The sequence below is a fragment of the Phoca vitulina genome, unplaced genomic scaffold (assembly GCF_004348235.1).
Source record: "Phoca vitulina isolate PV1807 unplaced genomic scaffold, GSC_HSeal_1.0 scaffold1, whole genome shotgun sequence".
NCBI classification, from domain to species: domain Eukaryota; kingdom Metazoa; phylum Chordata; class Mammalia; order Carnivora; family Phocidae; genus Phoca; species Phoca vitulina.
The window spans coordinates 1,909,186-1,923,113 of NW_022589704.1; the positions used below are offsets into that span (position 1 = coordinate 1,909,186).

General features: G+C 50.5%; 1 protein-coding gene across 1 annotated transcript in view; it reads left to right on the forward strand.

The window, feature by feature from the left end:
- The window catches only part of NDUFA10 (NADH:ubiquinone oxidoreductase subunit A10), a 46,830-nt gene that overhangs the window by 13,041 nt on the left and 19,861 nt on the right, over window positions 1–13,928 (forward strand). Inside the window, exons 7-8 of the mRNA XM_032413194.1 lie at window positions 6,306–6,383; window positions 7,537–7,645. Coding sequence (XP_032269085.1) covers window positions 6,306–6,383; window positions 7,537–7,645 — 187 coding nt within the window. The remainder of the gene's footprint in view (window positions 1–6,305; window positions 6,384–7,536; window positions 7,646–13,928) is intronic.

Consider the following 13,928-nt stretch of genomic DNA (forward strand, 5'->3'; position numbering starts at 1 on the left):
ATCACGGTCTATGGCAACCCCGAGCTGAGAGCCCGCGCCTGGGCTCCATCTCTGCAGCCGGCTTCCCTGCTCCGATACCTGGGAGCTCTGCCGCACTCAGGCACCCCCGGTCTTCCTGTGACCCCGAGGGTCCTGAGACCACACTGTCCCGCGAGGGTTCCACCCCCCACTTCGCCACCAGAGTGACGTCCCTCGGCAGAGCAGACTTCTAAAAGTTCCGATTTTGTGCTCTGCTGCTCTATCACTTGCCAGAAGCGGCCGACGGAGGCCCCTCCCCCGCCGTCTATCCTCCCGAATATCGCCACGGATTCACTTCTCCGCACGTCCTACCTTCCAGAAAGTGGTTGCTTTTCTGTTCAGAGAGTTGTTGCTATTCTTTTCTTCGATCTCCTGTTGCGTTTGTAGGTGTTCAGAATGGTTTGATCCCTATCCAGCTGAATTCCTGAGAGGAGACGAAATCCAGGTCTCCTACTCCTCCGCCATCTTGCTCCGCCCCCCCCCCTGTGATCACATTTTAACTTCTCTCTGCAAAGACCCTGTTTCCAAATAAGATCCCATTCAGAGGTTCCAAGTGGACATGAATTTTGGGGGGGACATTATTCAACTCAGTATACCATGTGTTTTGAGGGGCCCTGAGCGCAACCCCACACTCGGGAACTCACTGGAAGGACTCAGGAATCACAGCAGGTGGTTGCGCTCATGGCTAAGGTTCTCACAGGGAATCAGCAAGGGTACCTAGCTGGTCAGTGAGGAGAAAGACACGGCAAATCTGGAGCAGTCCACGCGCAGGTGATCGGGGCTCCCTCCCTCGCAGGAGGGACGTGCCAAATGAGCTGCTTCGGTGGGCACGAGAAAAGCAGTAACGTGGGCTTGGGCAGCGTCTGCCCACAGAGCCCATCAGACACTCGGTGCCCAGAGTTTTTATTGGGTGCTGGTCATGTTGGCCTTGGCAGCTGCTCAAGTTCTGACCTCCAGAAAGAAGGCTGGTGCTCCCCATAAATCACATTGTAACCTGGCGCCCCGCGAGCGGTGTCCCAGCCTTCAGGTGGCGTTTGTGAGACGCTGAGCCCTCCCAGCCGGGGGACCACAGTCTCAGGCCTGCTCTGTTGAGGACCGTGGAAGGGCGTTCCACGTGCACATGAGCTGGGCTCCTGGCAGACGGGTCTTGGGCAGGGAGGCCCATCTGAACCCAGGAAATGGAAGTTTCCTGGGAGGGTCGGTGGCTGCCCCTTCATGAAGGGTGGGACCCTGTGTGACTGACGTCCTCGTGTGTCCCCAGGGACGGGCCGTGCTGGGGGCTCAGCATCGGCCTCTGCTCCGCCGTGCTGGACACACGCAGTGGCCGGCGGCATCAGTTTGAGGAGCCCCAGTCTGAGTGTTGAGTCCACGGATGGTGTCTGTCCTGCCTGGTGACCACTCTGCCTGTCAGCCCGTTGGATAAGCTCTGCCAGAGCTGGGCCCCAAGGGTCAGAGCTTCCTCCATGTGCCGGGGAGTTTGCTAGCTCACGGTGTTTCTCTTGGTGTGACTGATATGCTTGGATGCACCCAAATGTCCGCATGTATAGAGTCCATATATTTCAATAATTTCTCAAGTTGGACCTATTGACTTAGTTATTAAAAGTAGGACCTAAAATTTTAGTAATTTTTAGCAGTTTTTTTGTTGTATGCTTAAGATGGAAGAAATAGCAGCTCATAGGAAAGATCCTGTGGTTTTGGGGTGGCCTCCGAAGGCATGGCCTGGGGGCAGAGGGGTGTGAGCAGGGGCTGGGCGAGTGGGGATGTGCCTTGGGCATGTGGACGTTCTTGGACGGTCGATCTGTCTTCCTAGTGATGGGAAGTGGTTCATCAACCATGGGTGGCAGTTGGGGGGGGGAAGGATGTGTTGGAGGTCTGAGGAGGGAGGAAAAGTAGGAAGCATTGTCTAGGCGTCGGCGTGGGGAGGACGGACCGAGGCAGCGCGGCGGTCCTGACGTCCGGTGGAGGGAGCGCTTTCCCGCTGCCGCAGCTGCCCAGGGGCCAGCAGGGAGTAGGCAGGGTTCTGGATTCCAACAGGATCGGCGAGTAGGAGAATGTACAAAAGTGAATTAGTGTGACGGTGAGAGATTTAACGTGGGTGAGGCGGGGTGGAGAACACAGAAAAGGTGGGTGGAAGCCAGTGGATTAGAGGTCGGAGTCACGCCCGCTCACCTCACAGGGTCAGGTCCGGTCCCCGTGTGGTTCCAGCACGTTGCACCTGATTTTGCTCCACGTTGGGAGTAAAGCTGAGTGCATGGGGTGAGGGCGTGTGCACACACCTTACGACTTTCCATGTGTGAGAACTGTTCTCCGGAAAACACACGCTGTGAGCTTGACCATCTTCCCAAAGTCCTACACAGACCATGTAGTTCGAACAAAAAGCAGACAGAAACTTGTGATTCTGATGCCAAAGAGAAGTGTTGGCTTTACTTTGCATTTTATAAACACTGAACTTCAGTGTGTTTTTATTACCCATTTATTTGTCCTTTGTGAATTTTCTCTTCACATTTATTGATCTTTTTAACAAAACAGCCTTTTGTTTTCTTGAATTTCTCTATTTTTCTGTTTTCAGTCTGATTCCTGCTCTACTTTTTATTATTACTATTTTTCAGAGGCCTAGATGCTCGATTTCAGACCTTCATCATACGTGCCATCTGCTTGTCGGCGTCCCTCCTGTTTAATTGCCCTTGTGATCTGAGAAGACACTGCGTGTGACGTCTCCTCGTTTGCATGGGCGCGGGGGCTTTACATGGTCAGGCATGCTTTCCTTCTGGATTCACGTTCTGGTCGAGCGTGAGAAGAATGCGCATCCTGCCGTTGAGTGGAATGTTCTGTCAGTGTCGGGGAGACCAGGCTGCATTGCGGGTGGGGGTGTTCAGCTCATCTACGTGCCCCAGGCTTCTCTGCCAGCGAGGGAGGGGGCGGCGAGGTCTCCGGCCACGGGAGCATGTGGCCCTTTCTCCGCTGACGTGTGTTTTCACCTCACGTACTTTGATGCTCTGCTGTTAGGTGTTCGGGGTTGTTAGGTCTTGGTGGAGAACTGACCCCTTCCTCACTACAGAACACCCCGCTTCATCCCTCATGATTGTTCTTGTTCTGCAGTCTGTCGTGTATGAATGGGTCGTGCTGTTCCAGCTGCGGTTCGCGTGAGCGTCTTCCTCCATCCCTTTCCTTTGAACCCGAGTCTTTGTTTACCGTGGGTGTCTTGTAGCCAACGCAGATTTGGTCCTGTGTTTTTCTCTGTTCTGACAGTCTCTGTGTCTTAATTGCTGTGTTTGGACAGTTTACATTTAAAAGGAGTGTTGACGTATGTGGATTAACATTTACTGTGTCTTGTCACGGAAGGTTTTATATTTGTTGCATTTGTTCTTTGTTTTCCTTCGTTTTCCTGCCTTCTCTAGCTGTGCCTGAGCCTTCTGGATGATTCCATGCTCCTCTCCCCTAGCAGAGCAGTTGCACTTCTCGCAGCGCGGTTGTCGTGGCTGTGGGGCTTCCGGGCTCCACGTGCAGTCATCTCGGTGCACTTTCCCATGGCCCTGCCGCCTCCAGGGTGGTGCGGGGACCTCGGAGCAGAGCGTCGCACTTCCTCCCTTCATCCGCGTGCTGACGTCTGTCAGAGCTCTTCTTCCGGGACAAGGATTTGATTTGCAGGGATGTTTTCTTGTTGTTGTAAGGACGGGAGTGATGACTTTCAGGCTCTTTCCTTATTGGAGCTGAAACTGGAAGTCTCTGTTCTTAAAAGTTCTGGTTCACTTTGTCTAGATGCTGATGGATGTAAATGTTTTTGTAAAGTTACGTAAATGGGATTATATGTGGTATCGTTCTGACCCTTGCTGGAGACCCTGTACCCTTTTTTCCAGCAGCCGTGTAGTGTTTGCCTCTAGGTCTGAATCCTTGAGGTGTTAGCCTGAATCACAGTTACAGGTCAGCGCTGTGTCCAGAGAGTGTTCCAGAAACATTTCCCGATGCCACGGCACTCCTGCCCGGTGGGCGCTCCCCTCACTTTACAGCTGGGGAAGCCACAGCTCAGGGGCACTGACCTGCACGGTGCGGAGGGGCCGACGTGACCCTGCCTGCGGTCCAGCTCGCAAACCATGCTGCCTGCCCTCTCGGCGGCTCAGGCTTCCATGCTGGTGGGCTCGTCACCTCCTCCTCCTTCAGCTGTCATGCTGCCAGGACCCTCCCTTCCCGGGCGGCCCGCTTACCCGCACACCCTAAGTAACACACTAAGGCCCTTGTGTTTGTCCCTGGTGGTTTCTCTCCCTCTCCTCTTCTTTCATGACTTCTGCTGCCTTTGGGGTTTGATCCCCTCATTCTTGATCTTTATCCTGCCATTAATTATTTCTTCCTACTGCTTGTCCCGTGTGCAACACACCCACCAGGCTAATTTTCATAAAAATGTCATAGTGGCCCTGTTTTCCCTTCACTCCGGATCCTTCAGTGGCCTACCTTTGTTTATTCACGAATCCAAATTTCATTTCTGAGAAGTAATTCAGAGTCCTGATCATCTGGTTCTCCCTTTTCCTGAATCTGTTCCCTCCCCCACCTGCCCAGTAATTTTCTAAGAATCCTAGCTTATGTCTAAGTCTGGCTGTATTCACCCTTTCCCCCCCCGAATACCCTCTCTTCATTTCACCAAGATCATGATTTTAGTAGTTACTTAGTTGTGTTTTTGCCAGAGCATAGAGAAGGATTCAGTAATTCCCTTGAAGTTTACAGATTATAGCATTCAATTCACTGTTTTATTTTGCTATAAATGGTGTGTCTGCTTCTTCTCCTGGTCCATCGCTCCCCTGCCCCTGCGCCCCGGATATTTCATAACAGTGTGCAATGGTAATCGTGTTTATTTTCATGTGAGTGTCATTTCTTAATTTGGGGGACTCAAATGAAAATTATGACCAATTTTCTAAGATAATTACTGTAAACATGCCATTTATCAGTTATACTCATTTTGTCTAGAACCTGACCAGATTATTGGTTTAGGGCATTTTTGTTCCATTTCAGTTACATGTGCCGGTGTGTGATTATGTGTGTGTGTGCTTATGCTGAGAGACAGGGACTGTATTTGTCGACCTGGATAACATTGTGTGTTCTTATGCATACTCCATAACTTCCTGGCTGGCACCCGCCTTGGTCCATTGCATTCCTGGGTTGATGACTCCGGTCACCAGGTCGGGCTCCGCATGTGCGGGGCTCTGAGCCCCTTCCTCCTGCTTCCCCAGAGCCTGGACCACCCTCCCACTCACCCTGTTTGCTTCATCATGGACGCTTCTGTTTCTTGTGGCTCTGGAACAAGTCCTTGTAGGAAATGTGGGGTATGAGTTTGGTATCAGAGTGTAGTGTTCAAACAGAACTTTGTAGTTCAGGACAAGCCAACAGATAGACTGTGGACATGTTTTAGGAGCGAGGATAGACATTCTGTTAATTGGGAACCAGTGTGAGTCGTAAAACATAATTTACTACGTGTTTTTTCTGTCTTGTCTTGCCTCACTCTTTTAGAGTATGCGGCACACCGCCTTGTGTTGTAAACTAGGCTCCGCTGCACTTTATCTTCTTCGGGTACTTTGGCTTATGATGTGAAGAGGATATGTTATCCTCAGCCAGTATTTGAATTCTCCTCAATTAGACTAAGTGCTTTGTGAACAGAATGTTTTCTTTCTCTGCTTTGTGCTCCCTGGGTCATAAAATTCTTCCCGTCATCTCTGTTCCTTACTTATCTTCAATCTAGAGTCAATCGAGTTGATGGAAGGTTACGACTCTTGGCATTTCCAGGAGACAAGACACTGTAGGTCCATCCAGCAGTCGCCGCGGACGCTCGTGGGGTGTCGTTGATAGAGCGCTTCAGCCAAGTTTAAACAAGTCGTAGACAGTTGCAGCAGATTATTTTTTTAATGTTCAGAAACAGTTGGAAGCTATTTGTTGAAAGAGACGGTGTGTTGGGGGGTTCGTGGAAATGGTACTTCCGCCCGACGGGGTATAGACGGCTCTGCGCTCTGTGCGTCGCGCACCAGCTCCCGGCCAGCACGTTCTCTCCGATGGCCCAGAATGTCGTAGGCTTTTCAAACTATTGAGGAAACCAATCATACTCCACCTTGATATCTGTTAACATTTAAAAACACTGATTTTCATTTTTAGTGGAAATTATTTACTCTGAGATCACTTTAAAAAATTATCTTTATAAAATGAGAATAATTCTGTTTGTTAAAAGCAAAGAGGCGTGTACTTGTGCATTATCTACGCTGCTTACAAAGCTCTGTCGTGTGAACAGCTTCCTGGGAGGGCTGAGAATGAGCCCTGCTCGTGGAGTGCGTCCGTCGTAGCCAGTTATGTGATCGTGGAGATGCACCTGGGAAGAGACGGTTCCCCGGGTGCGTTTCCTCAGGTGCTCTTTGTTGCCAGATTATCGTCCACGTAGGAGTGACACAGTTTGTCCCGGTGACAAGCAGGACGTGCCCACTCCTGCTCTCCGCTCTCGTTCAACCTGCCGCAGGTTCTCCGTGCACCGCGGTCCTCGGCGGGAGGGGCCTGCGGAGCACCGGCCCCGGATCGGATCGGGGCGTTCTGACCATGGCCATCTGCCCCGGCTGCCAGGGGGCACTGGCCTTGGGTACGTGGGTCTGGACTCTTTATCACAAAGTAGCTGAAAGCCAGATGCATTTAAAGAACTTCCATTTGGACCATTATAAACAGAAAACTTCTTCTGCCATTATAACTCATTAATGGGAAAATGGTCATTTAAAGTAATTATTTGCTTTGTTTTGAGCCCTTAAGAAAGGAGACTTTATTTAAATGTTTGTTTCAAAAAGCCCCCAAAATACTTTTCATCTTCAAGTATAGTGGTCATATTCAGACTAAATTTAATTTGAAATAAGCAGTCATAGCACAGTATAAATATTTTAGCGTTCAGCAAAGCAAAATGGTGAAACAAGGAGATCTGATAATTTGTATTTGTCGGTGCTGAGCAAGGCAGAGCGTGAGACCTTTCCAGGCGAGGGTGCGCCCAGCCGTCCTGTGTGGGCCCGCCCCACCCCGTGCTCCTGACTTCCCCGTGGCCCTTCTGCTCCTGGAATCTGCCCAGAAGGGCAGCAGGATGCTGTGTGGTAAATCTGGGGGGACTGGAGTTATTGGCTGCCTTTCCCTCAAGAGTCATTGAATTTGCATGTTTACTGAGGGCTGCCTAAGTGCCTGGCACCGCTGTGGACGGCGTGGGGTGTGGCGTTTTATTGATGCTATTCTTGTGTGTAAAGCACAGTGTCTCCCAAACCTCATCCATTCCCGAAAGGTGGTCCTCTGTGGCGGCTCAGGCTTTTGGAAGACTCTCCCTCAGGTTCTGAAGGTCACGTCAGAAAAGCAGCTGCACACAGACCTCATGGTCTTTGGGATGAAGGTTTGCGTCCAGAGGCCGCCTGGGGATGAAGGGCATTTATTTGGATGCATTTTTTTAAAAAATCAGCCTTACAGCTTATTTTGTTATGTTTGTTTTGATGGCTTAGTGTGATCTGTATTTGTCTTATTTTGTAGGGTTCAGAATAAGCTGGAGGTGCTGAATTACACAACCATTCCTATGTATGTCCCGGAAGTCACGATTGGAGCTCACCAGAGTGACCGCGTCTTCCAGAAATTCATAGAGGTGAGGTTTTGAAGCCAGGTGAGCTGTCTGCTGTGGGCCCCATGACTGGCACCAAGGTCACGTCCCCAAAAAGTGGCTTTTGTTGTTTTTTGCCTGTTTTAGTGAAAGAGCTTCCTTTTCATTGAAGTAATTCTCCCCTTCTTCTCCTCACCATCGTATCTAACGCTGGCGTGCTCCTCCCTCGGCAGGGGAGACGTGTCGTCTTCTTTGTCAGTGTGTTACCTTGATAGGGACACGCTGCCTGATCTCTAGCGCCTGTCTACATTTCTTCAATGTCACATTGTCCATGGGGTGTCACCTTAGTCCTTACGGTATGTCCGTGCATACGGAATGGAGGCGTGCGTGTCTGCAGGAGGTCCGCAGAGCAGGCGGGAGAGCGCGGGGGGGCACGGAGCTGGGTCAGGACGAGGCAGGGCTCAGGAGGCTCTGTGTTATTGGTCTTTTCTGATTTCCATACCTTTTTAGTGAATTATTTGTTTTCAGAGTTGTTTGTGGAGAGTCATTTCAGGCAAAATTCCATGAACTTAGAGGACACTTACAAGTTATGTTGTAGAAGCCAGCAGATGAGGGAGGGACTTCCCTGGGAATCCTGATGTCAGTGCAAGACTAAGGGCACGATCCATTTCTACATCAGCTGTGGTTGGGCTTTGTCATTGGCAGATGTGTGAAAGGATTATATGTAAATTAGATCACCAAGCTGAGCAGCCAACATTTAGATAAGTTTAAATCTTAAATATTTTTGCATTGCTATAATTCTCTGATGCACGCGGATTGCTGGAAGCACTGATTGGATGTCCGAGTACGTCCCATTGCTTGCTATCTTACTTGAGATGCTTGACATTTTCTTTAATAGAAGTTCTTCTGGTTGTTCTGGAAGTGATTGTATTCATTGTAGGGATTTGGGGAAGTACACAAAACCAGAGGCTGTCACTCGGCAGTACCCACAGTTAGTATGTTTGCGGGTCTCTTCTGACCACTGTTGGCGAGCAGGTGCGCGGTGCTCTGCAGGACGGTGGTGGCAGCGGGGGCTGTGCTGTCTGGGGGCTGGGCTGCCCCCCCCCCCGCCACTGGTGCCTCGTTTGCACCAACATCCTGCTGAGTGATGTTGGTGCATTTTGTTCTGTGTCATCACGACTCCCACCTCCGTCCAGGCAGCCACCCTGGTGCTTGGATTCGCGCTCTGGCTTCCTCTGTCTTCCCCGTGTCTAGTGAGCTTGCGTGCAAAACCCGTGGCCCACCCTTCCGGCCCTGCCACCGCCCCCACCGCTGGGGCCCCCGCCAGGCCCTGGGACACGGGCGCTCTGGCTTCCAAGGAGCCCCCTTCCCCACCGCAGCCCCGAGGGCGTCCGCTGCCGTCCCCCCAAAGTTGTTTGTTGGTCCAGAGCACCGGTGCTGCGGGCTGTAAGGTGGCGCAGGCACGGGGGATTTAAAATCAGATAAATATTCAGTTACCTAGTGAGAAATTTTTGGCCTTTTATTTTTTTTTTTTTTTTATTTTTTTTAAAGATTTTATTTATTTATTTGAGAGAGAGAGAATGAGAGAGAGCACATGAGAGGGGGGAGGGGCAGAGGGAGAAGCAGACTCCCCGCCAAGCAGGGAGCCCGATGCGGGACTCGATCCAGGGACTCCAGGATCATGACCTGAGCCGAAGGCAGTCGCTTAACCAACTGAGCCACCCAGGCGCCCAATTTTTGGCCTTTTAAATTTTTAAAAAATTCATCTGATTCTGTCAGTGTGTTGATTTACTGATAATAGGTCTTTAACGTTTCTTACTTTTGGTGACCTCACTTTTTTTTTTTTTTTTTAAAGATTTTATTTATTCATTTATTTGAGAGTGAGAGAGAGAGAGAGCACATGAGAGGGGGGAAGGTCAGAGGGAGAAGCAGACTCCCTGCCGAGCAGGGAGCCCGATGCGGGACTCGATCCCGGGACTCCAGGATCATGACCTGAGCCGAAGGCAGTCGCTTAACCAACTGAGCCACCCAGGCGCCCCGTTGGTGACCTCACTTTTAAATGAGGAAACAGTAGGCTGCAAGCTCAGAGAGTTTGGAGTCACTGATATGTGGTGACGATGAGTAACTTTTTCTAATGCTCTCTTGTTTATGAGTGATGCTGGCTTTCCACTTGCGTTACTGATAAGGTCTTCTCTCTGAATGTATTCGGTTTTTCTAAATGTAAGCAAGGGATTTGGCATGCCGCTGTGACCCGAGTGGGGAGGGGCCTCAGGTGAGTTGAGTGGCCGAGCTCTGCTCGCTGCAGTTCTGTGGGCACCAGGCCCTTTCATCTGGTTCTCCCACCCATTCACGGCCTTTGTTCATCAGCGCAGTTACTCTTTCCACTGAACACTTTGTGAGTGCGCGCCAGGGGCCACACTTGTCCTAGACACTGGGGACATGGCTGCCCTTATGGGGTGTACGTCAGAGTGGAAGGAAACAGTAGAACAGAGAACGTGTTAGATGATGGTGACGGGTGCTGTGGAGACAATTCAGTCCCCAGAAGAGGGTAGGGCAGAGCCTGACGAGGTGGGGGCTGGATTTGGAGAGCCTGAGTCATGCTCCCGGAGCCCTGGAGAGCTGCGGGAGGTGAGGGGAGCCAGTGGGGTGCGGTGGGGAAAGGCCCGGGCGGGGAGACGGGCAGGGACAGAGGTGAGGCACGGCATTTCCAGCACGTTGCAGACACAGGGAGGAGGCCTCCTGGGCCAGTGGGGCTCTGCAGCAGCGGAAGGAGGATGTGTGTGACATACTTCGTGATGGGAGCATTCTGGTTTCTGACCCGACACTGGATTGAACAGGGGCATGCACAGAGGCTGGGAGGCCAGTTAAGAGGCTTAATAGGAATGTAGACCAAGGGGTAGTATGAGCTTGGACCATGATGGTCATCACAGAAGGTTCAAGAAGTGGTCAGATTATGGGTACAACCAACGGAGTCTGTTGAAACTTCATGTTGGAAAAAAGAGGAAAGTAAGGTGTTTGCTGGGTTTTGGCTTCGGGAACCAGAACTCGAGTTGGAACCGGCAGGTGTCGCAAGATGTAGAAATACAGGTTTCGGGGAAGGGTGAAGAATTTGACGGACATGTTTGAGATGCTTATGATACCCACGAAGAGGTGTTGAACAGGTGGTTACATGTGGTGAGTTGGGGTTTGCAGATAGGAGGGGGTCGTCAGCGTATGATCGATGTTTGGCGTCACGGTGCTGGTTGAGGTCACCGGTGGTGAGGACAGGTAGAGAAAGGAAGAACGTGAGGTCAAGAGGTTGAGGGGACAGCAGAGAACCAGACCACGTCACTGTCTTCAGGGAGCGTGCATTCGAGTGTATGTTTATTTCAGTCATTGCTTTTACAAGTCGGGGATTGGTGGTACCTACAGGAATTTCTTCTCTTGGTGGATGTCTGTTAGTGAAGTGTAGCTTTGTGTGTATTTCTTTGTGTATAAGCAGGAAAGAGTGAGCCGGATTATCCCAAGAGAGTAGGACTGGTCCCCAGAGCACGTGAGGCTCTCATCCTCCTGCATGGGGATTGGGTGGGGGCCGTGCCCTGCCGTCGAGAACAGGTGGGGCGTGTGCAACAGGTATGGCTCCTCCGTGGTGGGACAGTCTGCCACTCCGTGGAGGGTGTTCTTGCAGTGGGTGGGACCTCCAGGCGGCCCTGCTCAGAGCAGGTAAACTCCCAGCTGACCCCCAGCGCCAGCCATCGTAATGACAATTGCGGACACACAGGGACTGTTAGAATTACCTCAGTATGGAAAGTGGACATTTAAAAGTCCCAGCATGTAAGAAGGAAAAGAGAAGTGCATGCTGGCAAGTCATGACAGCTCTGTTTCTCCCTAATCTTTATACCGCCGTTTCCTCCCCTTGCCTCGATGGGTCTCTAGTTCGTGGGTGAGTAGGTGCAGCGGTGGCTGTCCCGGTCTTCGTCCTGCTCACGGTGCTCAGTAATCCACCAGGGCTTATGTCTGCTCTGGATTAACGTCGATGTTCTTTCTTAAGAACTTAAGGAAGTTGCATTTTATTATTAGTTGAATTTCGGTGACGTGTGGGTACTGAGTTTTATCATGTGTCTGTCCTGGATGATTTTTTTTTTCCTTTTTCTGTTCACGTGGTCAGTTATATTGATTGATTTTCTAATGTGAGACCAACCTTGGTTTCATGGAATAAGTCCCACTTTTGTGTGTATTATCCTCTTCGTATGCAGCTGAACCTAATTCACATTTTAAAAAATTTTTTTAAATTTATTTTTATTATTTTTTTAAAGATTTTATTTGACAGAGAGAGAGCAGGAGAGCGCGAGCAGTGGGAGCGGCAGAGGGAAAGGGAGAAGCAGATTCCCTGCCGAGCAGGGAGCCCGATGCGGGGCTCGATCCCAGGACCCTGGGATCACGACCTGAGCCGAAGGCAGTCGCTTAACCAACTGAGCCACCCAGGCGTCCCCTAATTCACATTTTTAATTTAGGATTTTTGTACCTATATTCTTGAGAGACTGGATGATAATTTACCTTTCTTGTGACATGCTCCTGAGAGTGGTCGTATTGTCTGCCTCATGCTGACATTGACACTCAGTTGAGGTGGTACTGTCATTTCTACTCTCTGGGAGAGTTTGTGCAAGATGAGCATCACGTCTTCCTTCAGCCTGACAGGGATTGACTGGTGGGGCTCCACTGGAATATTCTACACTCTGGATTCAGTTTCTTTAATTGACATGGAATATTCAGTATTCTGTTCATCCTTGGGAAAGTTGTATTTATCAAGGCATTTTCTGCCCCCATTGCATTTAAATTTTCTAGTTTCTTGCATGGAGTTGTTTAAAATGTCCTCTTTTGTGCTTTTAACTCGGTCAGGCCTGAGGGTGCCCGTCGTCCCTGTTCTCATCCCTGTGGCTGGTCCTGGTGTTTCCCTCCTCCTTTGCTCTTGGAAGGAGCTTGTCATTCAAGGACCTCACTGGGGTCACGTGTGTTACACGTTCTGGTTCAGTGATGACTGTTCTTTATTTTTTCTATTTGCTGTTTTTCAAACTTTTTAAGATGAATAGGGACATCGTTGATTTTTCATCCTGTCTTGCTCTTGAATAGATACATTTAAGGCTGCACATGTTGCCCTCTGGATTTGGCTTGATCTCCTGAGTCTTGATGTTGGGTGTTCCTTATTCAACTCAGAATATTTTCTAATTCTAATCTGGTTTCTGTTCTGACCAATATGCCAATTTGAATTACACTGGGTAACTTAAAGGCAGTTGGGGTCTTTCTAATTATCTTTTTGTTACTGATTTCCGGCTTAATTCTACTCTAATCAGAAACATACTTTGTGTAATTTCAGTCCTTGGATGTGATTGAGACTTACTTTTTGGCTCAGCATTTGGTCAGTTTGGTGACGTTTTGTGGTCTCGGAGGAGAGCGCCCCTTCCTCTGTGCTGTGTGTGGCATCCTGCTGGAGTCTCGAGGTGACGCATGTCGTGGCGGGGCTCACGTCGCCTTCCCCCATGCTGGTCTGGGTCTCCCGCGGGTCTGCTGGGCAGGCTGTGTGCAAGTCCACCGCTGTTGGAGGATTGGTTCCTTCCCGCGGTTCCATGCAGTTGCGCTGCGCACACGCCGGGGCCGTGTGTGCGGATCGAGCGCTGCTCTGTGTGCCCTGAAGCCTCCCTTGTTGTGGGCGGCGCTCATCCCCAAAGTTTGCTTTCTTCACCAGCTGTGCGGCGCCCTCTGCGGTCTTCCCTCGGCGGCCTTCCCGCCTGGCTGGGTGTCCGGCAGGCGCTGTGCACCCTGAAATGCTTGTGCTTCGCATTTCATCCCGTCTGCGTGCTGGGACTGTCCCTGTCCACACTCAGTGCAGCTGCTCATGGGCTTGTGTCTGAGGAGCTCCTCCTTCTCAGTGTTTGTGTGTTTCTTACCTGCTGTCTCTGTTTTTTCCTTTCTGGCCCTCTTTTGGATTAGGGGGTTTTTGTTTTCATTCTGCTTCCTCCCTCTGTTCGCTTCCTAGCTGTCATTCTCTTAGTAGTTTTTAGTAGCCAGTCTGGTAATTAAATATCCATCCTTGATGTATTGAAGTCCACGGGGAGCTAGGTCTCTAGTTCTGGAACAGGGGTCTCGGGGCTTTTTCCTCCATTTGCCCAACTCTTGTCTTTTGTGCTGTTTTTGTCATCTGTCTCACTTCCCCGAGCGCTGTGGGCCCTGGAGACATGATGCTCGTCGTTGTCTGTGGTCGGTGCCCCTGCAGCTTTGCCCCATGGCTTTAAGGTGTCCTTCTTGCAGATGGACATTCTCCTTCACAACCACAGAGTAGCTGTCAAGGCCA